The 17,058-nt window shown below is 51.7% G+C and overlaps 2 protein-coding genes across 2 annotated transcripts in view; both read right to left on the bottom strand.

Annotated features, from left to right (window-relative positions):
• LOC117887461 (zinc finger protein 850-like) overlaps positions 1-7,284 on the bottom strand; it is a 58,161-nt gene extending 50,877 nt beyond the window's left edge. The window contains exons 1-5 of the mRNA XM_034790110.1: positions 7,021-7,284; positions 6,145-6,232; positions 5,468-5,594; positions 4,416-4,529; positions 2,088-4,115 (exon numbers count right to left, since the gene is read on the bottom strand). Coding sequence (XP_034646001.1) covers positions 2,088-4,115; positions 4,416-4,529; positions 5,468-5,594; positions 6,145-6,232; positions 7,021-7,079 — 2,416 coding nt within the window. The 5' untranslated portion in view covers positions 7,080-7,284. The remainder of the gene's footprint in view (positions 1-2,087; positions 4,116-4,415; positions 4,530-5,467; positions 5,595-6,144; positions 6,233-7,020) is intronic.
• Positions 1-17,058, bottom strand: part of LOC117886991 (zinc finger protein 445-like) — a 731,357-nt gene that overhangs the window by 605,811 nt on the left and 108,488 nt on the right. The gene's annotated exons all lie outside the window — the stretch shown is intronic.

The following is a 17,058-nucleotide window of genomic DNA, read 5'->3' as shown; positions in this document are numbered from 1 at the left end:
CCTTTCCATACAGAGGCCCCTTTGGGCAGCTGCACCAGAGCCTTTAGGTTTGGTTTTGCTCTGCTCTGCTCGTCTGCTCACCTTCATCACCACTTGCCAACTGAGCTAATTCGCTGCCTTTTAATTCCTCCAGCAGATGGAGCATTTGCTCCAGGTGTGGCAGGGCAGAACTGGCCGAGAAAACGTCACAGCCGGAACCTGCAGTGTGTGGAGCTCAGGTATTGTGAAATAACACCTCCAAAGGGGCTTAAAACAAACAAACAAACAAACAAAAAAAACCCACCTCCAGTGCTGGGGATCGCATAAGCTCCCCTGGAAGCTATTCCAGAGCTTAAGTACCCGTATGGTTAGAAAGTTTTTCTAATTTCTACCCTAAATCATCCTTGCTGCAGCTTAACACTTTTACCTCTCATCCTCCCTTCAGTGGCCATGGAGCACAACTGATCCCCAGTCTCTGTATAAAAGCCCCAAACATGTCTGCAGGCCACCCCCAGTCTGCTTTTCTCAAGACTAATAGACCCACTTTTTTTAACCATCCCCTGCAGGTCAGGTTTTCTAAACCTTTGATCATTTTCTGTTGCTCTCCTCGGGACTCAATCCAATTTGTCTTCATCTTTCCTAAAGTGTGTGGTGCCCAGAATTGGACACAGGACTCCAGCTCAGCTAACCACAGTGCGGAGCAGAGCGAGACAACGACCTCCTACAACACTCACGTTAATACACCCCAGAATAATACCAGCCTTTTCCCCAGCTGCATCAATGTGTGATAGCCAGACAGCGTCTGAGTGAGTCCATTAAAGACCATTCTCCCCCCCGCCCATTATTGAAGACAAGGGACGCTGGGAGTTTGAGAAACTAAATTCTACTTTATTCTTTTCAAACCAAGAAATAAAAGCTAAATCCCAACCACCCATCTCTTCTAATGGTGCTGTCTGAATACAGAGGGGGCAGGGAGAAGGGGCAGAGGGGGTGAGTGATGAGGCAGTACCTCTCTGCCCCTGTGCTCTCCCTCACCTCTTATCCCATGAGCACCAAACACTCGATAGCCCCAGCACCCAGCTCCCCCTGCTTCCCAGCTCCCACAGCCCCAGCCATTCAATCCCCAGTGTCGTCCCCATAACCCATCGCCCTGGTACCTTAACTGTTGATGCCCCAGAGCCCAGAACCCTGGGGGATTCAGGGAGGGGAGGAGTTACCAGCTCCCACGGACACTCGCCCTGCAGGGAACAGCCCCAGGTAAGTGGGGGAGCCCAGTCCAAGAGCTAGGGGGTGGGAACAGGTGTCTAGAGTGAAGGTGAGGCCTGGCCCAAAGGTCCTTCGCCTCGTCTCCATGGCAGGGGGAATCCCGGCTGGGAAGGGAAGGGAGAGGGGCATGGACGGTGGGTATAGTAAGCTGGGGGAGGCCATGCCTCCCGAAACACCCTAGCATAGCCCCGCCCACACTCCACTAGGCCCCCTCCTGCCTGCTGGAGCAGAAGTGGCAGGGCCTCAGGCAGAGGGGGATGGGCCAGGGGCTAGCCTCCCCCCAAGGGCATGTTCACCCACCGTCCATGCAGATGGGGAACTTCAGCCAGGCAGAGGGAGCGGCTGGAGGAGTTTCTCTCTCTCCCTTCCCCCACCTTTGGCCCATCAGCTCAGCAGCCAGGGCTGCAGCCGGGAGGAGGGGCTGATGGGGGCTCCTCCTCCTCTGCCTGGGGTTTGCTGAGACCAGGCAGAGCCAGAGGGTCACTGACCAATTGATGCTCAGCGGTTGCTGGATCCTTGGGAGCCAAATGCCCCTGCTGTGTGTGGGAACGAGGAAATGGGTTTGTCACCATGGCCGGCCCCAGTCAGGCCCCTGAGAGAATTTCCCTGCTGTGTGGAGGAGTCTCTGATGTCCAACATGGTGTTAGCTCCACTTGGACCATGTCCCACACTGAGAACATCTCAGAGGTTTCTTCCCTGTGCGGATTTGCAGATGCCTAATACTCTGGGAGCATCAAATGAAGCTTCCCCCACGTTCAAGGTCTCGCTGTTGTGTGGGTCACTGAAGCGTGAAGTCAAATTGAATCTTTTCCTGCAGTCAAGCTATTCCTAGGGTCTCTCACCTTTGTGGCTTCTCTGATGTTTGGTAAGCTCTGAAGTTGTACTGAAGCTTTTCCCACAGTCAAGGCATTTATAAGGTCTCTCTCTTGTGTGGATTCTCCTGTGTTTAGTAAGGTATGAGCGCTGACTGAAAGTTTTCCCACAGTCCAAGCATTTATGGGATTTCTCTCCTGTGTGGGTTTTCTGATGCATATTAAGGCCTGATTTGAAACTGAAACTTTTCCCACACTCAGGGCATTTGTAGGGTTTCTCTCCTGTGTGCGTTCTCCCATGTTGAGTAAGATGTGAGCGCTGACTGAAAGTTTTGCCACACTCAAGACATTTATAGGGTCTTTCTCCTGTGTGGATTCTCCTATGTTTAGTAAGGGCTGAACTTGCAATAAAACCTTTCCCACAGTCGAGGCATTTATAGGGTCTTTCTCCTGTGTGGATTCGCCCATGTTTGATAAGGGATGAACTTTGCATAAATCTTTTCCCACACTCAAGGCATCCATAGGTTCTCTCTCTTGTATGGGTTCTCTGATGTCTAGTAAGCTTTGAGCTCTCACTAAAACTTTTCCCACAGTCAAGACATTTAAAGGGTCTCTCTCCTGTGTGCACTCTCTGGTGTAGAATAAGTTGTGACTTCTGAATGAAGCTTTTCCCACAGTCCAAGCATGTATGGGGTTTCTCTCCAGTGTGGATTGCCTGATGTCTAGTAAGGTTTGTTCTGTCAACTAAACTTTTCCCACAATCGAGGCATTTATAGGGTTTGTCGCCTCTGTGTGTTCTCTGATGCTTAATAAGGTGTGAGCTACGAATGAAATCTTTCCCACACTCAAGGCATTTATAAGGTCTTTCTCCTGTGTGGATTCTCTTATGTTTAGTAAGGGATGAACTTTCCATAAAACTTTTCCCACACTCGAGGCATTTATAGGGTCTTTCTCCTGTGTGGATTCTCCTATGTTTAACAAGGGATGAACGTTCCATAAAATTTTTCCCACACTCAAGGCATTTATAGGGTCTTTCTCCTTTGTGGATTCTCCTATGTTGAATAAGAGAAGAACTTTGCATAAAACTTTTCCCACACTCAAGGCATTTATAAGGTCTCTCTCCTGTGTGGGTTCGTTGATGTGTAATAAGCTGTGATTTCTGAATAAAACTTTTCCCACACTCACAGCATTTAAAGGGTCTCTCTCCTGTGTGCACTCTCTGGTGTATAATAAATTGTGACTTCTGAATGAAGCTTTTCCCACAGTCCAAGCATTTATGCGGTCTCTCTCCTGTGTGGATTGCCTGATGTCTAGTAAGTTTTGTTCTGTCAAAGAAACTTTTCCCACAGTCGAGGCATTTATAGGGTTTGTCGCCTCTGTGTGTTCTCTGATGCTTAATAAGGTGTGAACGGCGAATGAAATTTTTCCCACACTCAAGGCATTTATAAGGTCTCTCTCCTGTGTGGATTCTCCTATGTTTAATAAGGTCTGAACTCTGACCAAAAGTTTTCCCACAGTCCATGCATTTATAGGGTTTCTCCCCTGTGTGGGTTCTCTCACGTCTAATAAAGGCCGATCGCACAGTGAAAACTTTTGCACACTCAAGGCATTTATAAGTTTTCTCTCCCATATGCAGTCTCTGCTGTATAATAAGAAATGACTTCTTACTGAAGTTTTTCCCACAGTCTACGCATTTATAGAAGTTCTCTCCTGTGTGGGTTCTCCAATGTGTAAGAAGGTTTGCACTGAAATGGAATCGTTTCCCACAGTCAAGGCATTTGTAGGGTTTCTCTTCATTGTGACCTGTCTGCTGCATTATGGTTTCCTTGAGATCCTTACATCCTCCGCCACATTTAGTGGATTCATCCAGTTTGTTCCTGGGATAGTTTTCCAGCTGCATCTCTGATCTGTGTCGATCTCCCCAGGCTTCTCCCTGTTCCAAGCCCTGGGAAAAATTCCCTTCAGCTCTTCTCAAAAACCTCTCCTGCGATTCCACTTGCTCAGGACCTTCCTCCTGTTGATTCTCCTCCTTGTTCTCACTCCCTGTCCTATCGCCTGCTGGGAGAGAGAGAATCCAGACAGGAGTCACTGCCTGTGCCGGGGGGGGGGGGGGCGCGGAAAGGACTGAAAGGGGAATAGCAAAGAGGGAAAACACAACACAGTGACTGCTGGGGAGATGGAGACATTGGATTCTGCCACCACAATATTTGCCTTGATGCTATGACACCTGCTGACTGCAGCCCTCACTTAGGTGAGATGGGGCAGAACTGAGGGCTCTCGCTCACAGCACATTTTGGGAGTCCCAGCTTTTTCCTTCACTCACCAGATGTTTCTGTCTCGGTTTCCCTCATTCCTCACCTGTGCAGGTGCCTCTCGGGCTCTCCATTTCCTCCCAGGCCTGGAGATCTGGGACCCATGGCTCTTCCCCTCGTTCCAGCTGGGCGATCAGCTCAGGTTTGGGAACGTGAAATCCTGCTCAGAGGGTGAACATAAGAACGGCCATACTGGGTCAGACCAAAGGTCTATCTAGCCCAGTATCCTGTCTGCCGACAGTGGCCAATGCCAGGTGCCCCACACAGAATGAACAGAATAGGTGATCATCAAGTGATCCATCCCCTGTCACCCATTCCCAGCTTCTAGCAAACAGAGTCTAGGGACAGCATCCCTGCCCATCCTTGCTAATAGCCATTGATGGACCTGTCCTCCATGAACTTATCTAGTTTTTTTTTAACCCTGTTATAATCTTGGCCTTCACAACATCCTCTGGCAAAGAGTTCCACAGGTTGACTGTGCGTTATGTGAAGAAACACTTCATTTTGTTTTAAACTAGTTGCCTATTAGTTGCATGTGGTAAATCATGCAAGGTCAGGATGCATGGAGTCTTGGTAGAGTATTTTTCACAAGGAACGTTCCCTGAGTTTAACCTGACCCTACATGGGATTGTGGTAACTCAGACCCATTAGGAGCAGATGACATTGGGGGGGCGGGGGTGTTGTCACGCCCTCACTAGGAGGTCTCAGGGTAGATGCGCTCTGGGGGACTTGCTGACATACACACAGCTCGGGTGTTAAACTGCTGCCTATTTCCAAAGCTGCAGAACCTAGAACCTTCCCCATGGATGGAGCAAGTCCCAGGAAGGAAGGTGAACTGTGTGTGAAGGAGAAATAATACAGGCAGAACAATACCCTGCTTCTGGCTCCTTGAAAGCTGGCAAGATGGGGATGAATTAGCCTGTCCATTAGGTTTCTGACTCCCTTGTTTCCTTGAATGGGGTATGGAGTGTCTCTCACACTGGAGGTGTGGACTACGCGACCCTCCCTGCCAATGCAACGGACCAGGGAAGAACCTGACCAGATTCAGACACGCAGACCCCACAGCTTCTAATAGCTGAGGGCCCAGGAATCCCTTACCCAGCGAGGTCACCATCTCATAGTTCTCCTGCATGACGTCCCTGTAGACAGCTCTTTGCCTGGGGTCCAGCAGAGCCCCCTGTCCCTCGGTGAAATACACAGCCACGTCCTCGAAGGTCACCGGCATCTGAAACATCAGTTCCCCCACTCAGCGCCTGCTGCCCCAGCTACAATCCCACTAGTCACAGGGGAGGAGGCCCAGAGAAGCAGAATCCCACCCGCACCCTGCTCAGAGCAGCCAGGAGGCTTCAGGGGGTGGGGAGAAGGTGAGAGCTCCTTGTTCCCCCAGCAGATGGGGGCAGGGCAGGGTCTTCTCATTTACCACACGCCTGCCAGCCACAGGCTGATGCAGGAAGCAGAGCTCTGAGCCGGGGACAGGAATCCCAACAGCTTCCCTTCGTATTTCACAGCAGCCTGTGGCCAGTGGGGTGAGGCTGCAGCACTGGGAGTCTGGTCAGTTTTCCCAGCCCTGCCCAGGGGGGTGTTTCCTGTATCAGAAATGAGGGAATGTCTCCCCCTTCCCCCACCCGCCAATGGGTCGGTTCAGAAAAATCAGGCTTCAAGTTGAACCTGTCCCAGCAGGTTTATCACACCCTGTCCCATCCCTGCCTCCCCCTGTGTGTTTCCTGCCCCTCCCCCTAGCAAATCCCCCCTGCACCTCCATGAAAATCCCTTACCTGAGCTGGCTCCATCACAGCCATTTCCCTTCCCTGTCCCCTGGAAGATGGGACGATCTGGAGTGAAACGTGGATGTGATTCCTCAGCCTGTCAGGGCGAGAGGGGCGATGGGGGAGGTTTCAGAAGGGGATTGAATCCATTTCACACCCCGATTCCCCCCAGGCTCTCTCCCTGCAGACAGACACTCTGCTCTCTGCCATGCTGGGAAAACCCTCAGTCACTTTATTCCAACACAGACCCGGCCCCTCCCAGCACTGAATCCCTGAGACACTTTTAAACCCTCCCAGGTTTAAAAGACAAATACTAGAAAAGCAGAATGAAAGGAACCACTTTGGGGGATTTCCCCTGACATTGGCCCGGAGGGCAGGGCGCTGCTGGGACCGGCTTTTCCTCTGTCAGCTCCTCCCCTTGTTCCCAGGAGAGTCAGTCGGCCCAGGGGGATGCAGGGAATGGATCTGGGCAGGGCTGGGAACCTCCCTCCCCACTTCTTGCTCCTGCTGCCCCTTTCGGTCTCACTCCTCCCCTTCCTGTCTCTGTCCCTCTCCCTTCTGCCTGGGAGAACTGGTGCCTCCCTGGCCCCAAGTTGGACCTGACTGAGGGGTCCTGTTCTCTGTACCTACAAGCTCTGTTTTAGACCGTGTTCCTGTTGTCTAATAAACCTTCAGTTCTACTGGCTGGCTGAGAGTCACGTCTGATTGCAAAATTGGGGTGCAGGGCCCTCAGGCTTCCCCAGGAGCCCCACCTGAGCGAACTCGCTATGGGAAGTGCACGGTGTGAAAAGGGGATGCTGAATTCTCCGAGGTCAGACCCAGGAAGGTCGAAGCTGTGTAAGCTTCTTGCCCTGGAGATAGTCTGCGCCCAGAGAGGAGGCTCACCCAGAGTCCTGACTGTCTTCATATGGAGTAGTTCCAGAGCATTGCCCCGGTGACTCCATGACAGGTATTCGTGGGGGCGGAAGGGGGGGAGGATATTTGCCTTGTAGCCTCTGAGCCCTTAGGTGGAAGGCTCCATCTACCCCCAAAGCATCATTGGCTATTTGCGGTAAAGGAATTCCCTCTGGCTGCTGGGTAGGGCAGCCCCTCACCCTCTCCTGCCCCAAGGGGTGGGGGAGCTGTCCTTGTATCTCTCCCTCTCATTCTCCCTGACTCCTACCCTTTTTCTCTCCCTTCCCCAGCCAGTCTGCTCTTGCTCTCACAGTCTCCCCCCAGCCTCCCCTCCCCACATCCCCCCTTTCCCTTGCAGTGACCTCCCTCAATTTCCTTCTATTGCAGCCCTGTTCCCATCCGCCCCATAAGTCTCCCCTGATTCCCCTGCATCGCCACATCCTCCCCTCAGCACATCCCCTATCCCCATCCCATCCTGCCCCATGCATCCCCCTTCATCCCACTCCTGCCCCTCATACATCCCTGTTCCCCCCTCAATCCCCTCTTATCTAAACTCCCTGCCCCTCTTCAGCCCCCTTCCGGTGTAATGCAAGAAACTGCTATTTCTAGGAATTTGCTATTTGGGGTGCACTCAGAATGGTCAGTAACATCTGCTGAAGCCACTGCCCTTCACCCGGCCCTTACTGGGCATAAGATTCTGCTGACTGCTTTTTACAGGGGTTAAAAAGGGGCAAAGGGAGAAAATAAGAGGAGGAGGGTGGCCAGAGTCTGAGCAGGGGGCAAAAATTGACTGGTCAGGGGGGTCAAGCAGCTGGGGACAGGGTTAGGATAGGGGCTGAAGGGTAAAATCGGGGGTTAAGCGCTGCCAGAGAGTGACAGAGGGCAAAACCCCGGCATAGGCCGGGGCAGAGGGGGTAACAGTTACCCCGGTGGACTGAGACACCAGTGTTTGCAAACACTGCGGGAGCAGGGAGCAAAGGGGCTTTTTTATTTCCCCTTGCACAAGACAGCACCTCTCAGTATGGGCTTCCCAGGGCTGGGTTCTCAAAAGGCACAGGCATCCCAATGCTTAGTCACCGCCGCTCCTGTCTGTGTGATAGGTTTCAGAGTGGTATCATGTTAGTCTGTATCAGCAAAAAGAACGAGGATTACTTGTAGCTCCTTAGAGACTAACAAATTTATTTGGCCATAAACACACCACACAACAAAAACACTAACCCAGGAACCTATCCTTGCAACAAAGCCCATTGCCAACTCTGTTCACATATCTATTCAAGGGACACCATCATAGGACCTAATCACATCAGCCACACCATCAGGGGCTCGTTCACCTGCACATCTACCAATGTGATATATGCCATCATGTGCCAGCAATGCCCCTCTGCCATGTACATTGGCCAAACCGGACAGTCTCTACACAAAACAATAAATGGACACAAATCAGACGTCAAGAATTATAACATTCAAAAACCAGTTGGAGAACACTTCAACCTCCCTAGCCACTCGATTACAAACCTAAAAGTCGCAATACTCCAACAAAAAAATTTCAAAAACAGACTCCAATGAGAAACTGCTGAATTGGAATTAATTTGCAAACTGGACACCATTAAATTAGGTTGAATAAAGAGCGGGAGTGGATGGGTCATTACACAAAATAAAACTATTTCCCCATGCTAATTTCCCCCCCTACTGTTACTCACACCTTCTTGTCAACTGTTGGAAATAGGCCATCCTGATTATCACTACACATTTTTTTTCTCCTGCTGATAATAGCCCACCTTAATTGATTGGTCTCATTATAGCAGGTATAGCAACACTCATTTTTTCATGTTCTCTGTGTATATATATCTTCCTACTCTATTTTCCACTGCATGCATCCGATGAAGTGGGTTTTAGCCCACGAAAGCTTATGCTCAAATAAATTTTTTAGTCTCTAAAGTACCACAAGTACTCCTGTTCTTTTTTTCTCTGTCTGATGTAAGGAGACTTGATTCAGTAGCAACTTGTGACAGAGGTACCCGGACCAGGGGCGCTAAAGGTGAGGGGTAGCAAATTAGGATTAATCATCAGTAACTGCTACTAATAGCAAATTATGTCAGATAACTCCTCTCCCCACATGCCCCCCCTTTCCCTCGCAGGACCCCCCCACTCAGTTTTTCTCTATTCCAGCCTCCTTCCCCTCAGCCCCATAATTCTCCCTCTGCAACCTGATTCCCCTGCATCGACCCATCCTCCCTGTCCCCCCCGATCACGCCTGCACTTCTTTAGCCTCCTCCCCCTGCAGCCCGGGGGTGACGGGGGGGGGCGGGTCTCTCTCACCTTCCCTCCGAGCGGGGCCCCCTGGGGCAGGGGCCGGGCCGGGAAGGGGCCTGGCCGGGCTGGGGGCTCTGCCCTGGGAGAGGCTCCTGGGGAGCAGCGGGAAGGGCCCTGCTGGAGATTCCCCTCTCCCGGCTGCAGCCCGGGCTCCGGGCTCCCAGCACCAGCCGCCGGGGCTCGGGGATCTCGCCGGGAGCCAGAGTCACCGCAGCGGCTGCGAGTCACTTCCTGCTGCCGGGACTGAGCCCCGCGATCTCCCGAGCCGCCTCCCAGCTGCTCCTGGGTCCTAGCGATCAACCCATCGCGCTGCAGCCGCCTGCCCCAGACCCTGCCCCCTGGGGTCCCACCGCCCCTGGGCACGGGCAGCTTCTCCCCACATTAAGGGAGCGTCATGCATAGAAGCCAATGTACCCATGGGCGAACAGACAAGAGACAATTCCAGAGAGGGAGGAGAAGGGGGGGGGGGTTCAATGGAGACTGGGGATTGTTCCAGAGAGTCCCCAATGTCTACATGGACACAGGGATGATGGGGGTCCTGGTGCTGGAGAAGCAGCCCAGAGACAGAGCTGTAGACCACCTGTTTCTCGGTGATACTGACTCTGTGTGTGACCTCTCTGGTAACAGACTGGCACAGGGAGCAGGTGGGCAGAGCTGGTCTCTTGTCTGCACCCCACACTCACTGGCTACCAGCCCTGGGCCGGAGCTACCAGCTCTGCTCCCATCACTCCATGGAGCTGTCAGAGCTTTGCCGCCAGGTTTCCTGGAGTTATTTGTGGGGCCAGATTAATCCATCCCTGGGCTCTAAGCAAAATCCCTTCATGTCTGCCCGCCTCCACACCCACACACACACCAGGGATCCCCCCTGCCCCTCTCCCGGCTGGCTCCCCCATGTAGGCACTGACTGCAGCTTCCTATTGGACACCGGCATATCAGCAGTGAAGCTCTAGCTAATCTGGTTCAGGAGCTGGTGCTCCACCCACTCAGGTTTGGCCCCATTGACCCCGCCCCCAATATGACAAGGGCATGGCAGGGGGAACAAAATGGAGTGAGCTGGGTTGTGACCTGGTGCATGGGAGGTCACATTGCCACTCGCTCCATTTTGGCCTCATGTGCCCCTCCCAAAAAATGGGGTGCAGGCCTTGGGTCCTAGGCATATACTTAGGTTGCCTATGCCTTAATTCAGCCCTAACTGCACTTGATCTGGGGCCTGCAGGGGAGTTATTCAGTCACTGTTGTGTCCAGTGGGGCCTGGTCCCTGTTCAAAGAGAGGAGGCTGTGCTCATATAGTGGATGCTTTGTCCCAGAAAGGGGTACATGTTCTCCCCCAGCTCACTGGCTAAAGTGATCCCCGCTCAATTCGGCCTCGAAGGGGGCAGAGGTGTGACAAAGTGGGAATTTTCTGTAATATTTTTGTATGAATAGTGTCTGCCTCAGTTTCCCCTATATGTGGCATTGTCCGGAAAAGGTTGTTTACCCTCTGCAGAGATCCAGCTGTGACTGATGCCTAGATCTCTGGGCTCCATGTCCATGGAGAGTCTGAGAATACAATGGCCACTTGAATTGCCTGGACATTTGCTAACAACCTCTCCTCAGCAGTAAGCCAGCCCTGTTTGACCAGCTGGAGAACAAACGGCTGAGGAGGTGGACCAGGGGACAAGGTCTGCCCAGGGACAAGAACAAAGGACTGAGGAGGGGCCAGGTCAGGGGTTATTAAATGTGGGCTGTTGGAAGCTTAAGTCTTTCCGGAACTGCCGGAGGACTCTGTGCTCTAGGCTGACCCAGATGGACCATGCTGTAACTTTCTGATCTCTGTGCTAACCACGGATGCTCTATGTCTTCCAGAAATTGAATAACCCTCCTGCTTTAACGACACTGGCTGAGAGTCCTGGCAGATGCTGAAGGTGGGGGTGCATCTCTCCCTTTGGGTGTCCAAGTCTCTCTCGGGCATCCAACTCAGGTGGACTCGCAGGGTGGGAAGGGAGCTGAGGGCTCCAAGGTTTGGTGAAACTAAGTGGCTTGTGGTCAGGAAAGAGTGAGACCCGCAGAGCGAGGCTGGCACTCTGCAGAGGTCCTCGTGGGAACTGTTCCAGAGCACTGGATTGGTAGATCCATGGCAGGACCTGTCTCTCAGTTTTTCGTCTTGGTCACATGCTGCTGCCTCCTCCATTGAGATCTAGGAGCCTGAACTGAGCAGCTGCTGCTCCCCCAGCAGGGTCTGTGCTGGGGAGAGAACAACTCTGCAGGCCAGTGGTGGGGCACCCACCTGGAACGGGGCGGGGGGGGGAGTCCAGTCCTCTTTTCCAAGCACTCTGTAATGACTCCTCCAAAGTGTCACAGGTTCAGCAGGAGAGATTAAGGGACCCCACACCAGAAGATCCCATGGCCCAGCAGTGAGAGCACTGGGAGCCCCCTGTTCAAATCCTTTCTCCCCATCAGGCAGAGGAGGGAATTGAACCTGGGCCTCCCACATCTGGGTGATTACTCTAACCCCTGGGCTACATGCTTAAGGGAGGGGTCACCCCGCACTCCCCTCCTCTGGCTGTTTTGTGCAGCTTGACATCTGCCTCTCTCATTCTCACACAGGCAGGCACCTAAGCCACTTGACTCCAGCAGAGGGGTTCCCAGCGGTGCATTTGCAGGCAGAAAGAGGTGCTGGGAGGCTGCTCAGTGCACCCAGGGCTGGGATTCACCTCACTTCCAGCTGCCTCTGACGCCAGGAATCTTGCCTGTGCCAGCAGGGTGTTAGCGCCCTACCACAACCAGCCTCTCAGCCACTGGAGCGCTCCGCCCTGGGCTACACCAGCCCTGCAAGCCAACAATAGACCCACTCCAGCCCCCGAGCCCTTCAAAGGGTGCCCTTTTGGTACCCAGCCTCCTATCATGGGATACCCACAGAAATCCCTGATCTGCAGTTCCCCGAGACCTCTCTGACCCTGAGAGCATCCCAGTGCCAGAGGCCAGGGGCTCCCTGGGATTTAGCAGTTTCAGCTGGCTTAACCAGCCCAACTCACTGTTGCCATAATGTGGATCTAAAAGGTGCCATGTTGTATAGCATTGGAAAACTACAAACTCACTGCTCAGTGATATTCTTGCATGAGGTACGTGTGGGTGAAACATGAAGAACTGTAATTATATCCGAGCAGGAATATGTTCTTAAAAACCTGGCTGTCAGGCTTAAGTCACCCCGCCCCAAAGGAATGTGGTTCTTCCGCCTGCCTGAACCTGTCTGCAATGTAACAAGGGCAAAGAAATTACATTTCCACCAAGGGCAGACAAAGTCAACCAAAGTGGAAGATGCCACTTCCCACTCTCAATGGGAGATGGAAGCCACAGCTGCAAGAAACCTTCCTGCCTCCTGAAGCGCCGTCATTGAACTCTGGAAGCTATAACCAGACCACGAAGCCAGCTTGGCACACATTACTGAGCAGATCCAAGAGGGCCGAGCTCCTGTACATCTGTGAAAAGTGGAACCTTCCAGCCAAGAGGTCTGAAGGTCCCCAGATACCGAATCTAGGTGAGAAACCTGCTGAGACACAAGGCTCAGATTCGCTGAAGATAAATGTAGTCACTAGAAAGCACGTTTTGTTTGTAACCTCTCCTGGCTCTTTCACACTTACTGGACATCCCTTAATCCTGTGTTCCATGGGAATAAACTTATTTTTATTTTTACAACAATCTCAGTGACGTGTGAGGCTCAGCTAACCTAACAGGGTGGGGCTGTGCGCTGTCTCTTTAAGAGAGCAGCAAAGTTACGAAACGTCTGGGTTGAACCCCACAGCATCACAATGCATCTGAAGAAGTGGGATTTTACTCATGAAAGCTTATGCCCAAATAAATCGGTTAGTCTTTAAGGTGCCACCGGCAGGGCTGGCTCCAGCGTTTTTGCCGCCCCAAGCGACCAAAAAAAAAAAAAAAAGCCGTGATCAGTGGCAGCTCTACCGCCGCTGCTTCATTCTTCGGCGGCAATTCAGCAGCAGGTCCTTCCCTCTGAGAGGGACTGAGGGACCCACCGCCGAATTGCCGCCGAAGAGCCAGACGTGCCGTCCCTTTCCGTTGGCTGCCCCAAGCACCTTCTTGCTGCGCTGGTGCCTGGAGCCGGCCCTGGCCACCGGACTCCTTGTTGTTTTAATGGCACTAGACTGTTCCACCTGACACCACCGCTCTGGCATCAAGCTTGAATTTGCTGATAGTAAAACAAAAGGAAGTTTATTTTGAGAGACACGAGAGCTTCAAATAGAAACAAGGGGGAGGGATGGAAACAAAAAATTCAGAAAACTGGGACAAGGGCCTACACTCACTAGAAGTTACATTTTCTACCTGATCAAACAGATCCTCACCTGAAAGGTCAGTCTTTCGCAGCGTTTGCTAGCCCCAAGAAGCCAGCCCCCAGTCTTCCAGGAAGTATCCCGCTTCAGTGACCGGATCCAGAGTGTCTTTCTCCACCCTGTGACACACGGAATCAGTCTTTTGTCTTCATTCCCAGCCAGGATCCCCTCGCCGTCAGATCCTCCTTCTCACTGCCACCAGCTTTCAGTGTTTATAGTTCAGCTTTGATGGCTTTCCATTCATTTTCTGAATAGGCGCAATGGTGGACAGTTGAGCAACGCATTGCATAATGGGCTAGCCAGGGAAAACTCCCTCCAGTTTAAATGGGCTGTCACCAAAACAAGTGAGTGACTCACTTTCACTCCAACACCATAATGGGATAACTTTCAATATAGTTATGTTATTACTTCAATATCTCCCATACATGCATCTTGCAATATTTATGAGTATCAACACATTATAAGCTTTCAATAGAGCTCTCACAGGCTACCCCTTATGGATCAATACCAGGAAAACAGTGCATTAAGTGTAGTGAGTTTGTCAGGTCTGAGACAGGAGTTGCTTGTATTGAACAGTGAGCCTTTTGCCCATGGGCCTTTGTGTTATAAGGCCCTGAAATCTGGGCTGCAGGGAGAGGTTTATCTTCATTAGAGGAGTGAGGATTAAGTTGTACCCTCTCCTCAGCATCTCCCGTTGGCTGTCTTAGGCAGCTCCCTGCCTAGCACGCTGGCTTTTGTGGATCCCATTCATAGGCCCCTCTCTCTCCCCATGCTTTATATAGGGCGCCTGAGTGACTGAGTCAGGCTTTCTGGATCCCATTCATTGATTTTTCTAGTCTCTTTGTGGATCCAGGCCTTAGTAGCTGCCAGCAGCCAAGTCTTTGGTCTCTATAGACAATTGCAGACCAGGCTGAAGCAGATGGCTCTAGGTACCAGATGCCATCCCATGTCCCTTTACGGTTTTCTGATGCTCACCAAAATCATCAGCCTTCTCCTGAGGGGTACCTAGAACCGTCCCTTTAAAAAAAAAAAAATTAATCAGATGCAGCAAAATTATTACATCACGCATAGATGGTGGGAGAATACCCCCTTTGGGAGGCTAATCACTAGCCCCACCCCTTCCACCAGTGGCGCTCCCCCAAGGTGGAGCTCCAAGCCCCCCTGCCGCCAGAGGAGCCCCAAGCTACTGGCCGGCAAGCCCAGGCTGCCCCAAGCTGCCCAAGGCCAAGCCGGCAAGCCCAAGCTGGCCCAAGCCGCCCAGGGTGGCACCAGCTCTTGGCAGGCCTGAGCTCCAGGCCACTGGCTAGAGCTGAGCCTCACCCCGGTTTCAGGGAAGAGGGGAGGGAGGCAGGGCCTTGGGATGGAACATGGGCGGGGCCACAGCCTGGATTAGGGGAGACTTAGCCTGCCTTGGCCTTTGATACCCATGACAGCGCATCCAAGAGACAAACGCCATCGAGTTGGGCGTACGGCCTCCCTTTGCTCGGCTACAACTAAATGAAAACATACCTAGCTCTCAGACAGCATTTTCGATAGCAGCTCGAGATTAAAAACACCTCCCCACACTGATTAACTCCCCTCCTGCAGGAGGTGGGCGAATGGGAAATGCCGGCCAGAGGGGACTGCCCCTGCAGATGATGGATTTTCCCTACTGACCCACAGAAGAGTCAGAAAACCCAACGAGTTGGCAGTTCTGGCATCTGTAGTCTGAAGTGGTGAAGGCTGGAGCTAGAGGCTTCCCAGATGGCTGCTGGGATCCTTTAGTCGAGACAAAGGACACTGGGAATTTGAGAAGCTAATTTCTATTTTATTATTTGAAAGCAAAGAAAGAAAAGTTAACCTTCCCCACCCCTCCCAATGCTCGGCTTGGCCCGGCCCAGCCCAGCGCTGCTCCCAGCTTCCGTGCGCACCAGGGAGAGAGGAATGAGTTAAAGCTGGTAGAAAAGCACAGACAGTCTATGAGAGACACCAGGACCCGGTCACAAAGCAAACGTTCCAAAGCAGGAAACGAGGGGAGTTCAGGTTTGAGGGAAGCCGTGTGGGATGCGGGGAGCCCAGAGTGTGTCTATAGTCCACACGCGGGAGACTGCGGTAGGTGAAGAGGAGACCAGCTGGGTCAACAGGCTCTCTTTGGGTTGGTCTGGCTTTAGGGCTGGCCAGACCTGTTCATTTCCCTGGTTTCCTTCTCCCTTCTGGCCAGGCTCATCCTCTCAACAAGCAGGAGACCCTGCCCCTTTCCCATCACTCCTCTTGGGGTGTCATCTGTAGCCCTTTAGACTTCAGGGACAGCTTTGCCCGGCACTGGTAGGACTATTCCTGTCTCTCTCTGGCACTGGTGTAGTGAGTTTCCAGTTCTCAGCCTCAGCTGTCTGGATCTCAAGAGCAAACCCAGCAGTTTCCCAGCATCTCCCATCCTCTCCCCCTACTGACTGTATTTCACATCGCTGCAGGGATCAGGCAGTACATTCTTTCCCCATTTCAGTCTCTCAGAGTTTAAATCTAGCGCTCAGTGTCTGTGGGACAGATATTGATCATTGTCATTGTTCAAACCACACAAAAATCACATGACAAGCTTAAAATGAAATATACAAAGGACTATTCTGACAAACAATCATTTGTCTCGTGATTTCCTCAAGAAATCTACGCTACATCCTGTCAAGCTAAACCAGGGGTAGGCAACCTATGGCACGTGTGCCGAAGACGGCATGCGAGCTGATTTTCAGTGGCACTCACGCTGCCTGGGTCCTGGCCACCGGTCCGGGGGGCTCTGCATTTTAATTTAATTTAAATGAAGCTTCTTAAACGTTTTAAAAACCTTATTTACTTTACATATAACAATAGTTTAGTTATATATTATAGACTTATAGAAAGAGACCTTCTAAAAACGTTAAAATGTATTACCGGCACACGAAACCTTAAATCAGAGTGAATAAATGAAGGCTCGGCACACCACTTCTGAAAGGTTGCCGACCCCTGAGCTAAACTAATATCAATGTATGTGACCAAACAGCCTTCAGGAATAGAGAATAACCCACAATCCAGCGTGGGCTATAAAACACTTTCACATTCATAAAGTGAAATCCCAGAGAATCTTAAGACGTTTTATGAGGGAAATAAATTTACCCATTTCCCTCTGTACTGGTTAAGCCTGCTTTATTTCACACCTCATGGTTGTTAGTTACAAAAGTTTTAGCATGAAGAAAAAGAAAGAAAGAAAGAAAGAAAGAAAGAAAGAAAGAAAGTCCAGCTTCCCATCTACAAATGATCTGGACTAGCCTGAAAAAGTCTGGAAGGAATTTTTGCCAATAGATGGAAACAGCAATAAACACAGAAAACTCAATCTGTGCTTTCTTCTCCAGCCCTCAGGAGTCTGATTTAGGGTCAGGGA

This window comes from Trachemys scripta, chromosome 14 (assembly GCF_013100865.1).
Source record: "Trachemys scripta elegans isolate TJP31775 chromosome 14, CAS_Tse_1.0, whole genome shotgun sequence".
Classification (NCBI taxonomy): Eukaryota; Metazoa; Chordata; order Testudines; family Emydidae; genus Trachemys; species Trachemys scripta.
Note: the sequence above shows the minus strand (reverse complement) of the source record. Positions and strands in the feature narration are given on the sequence as shown.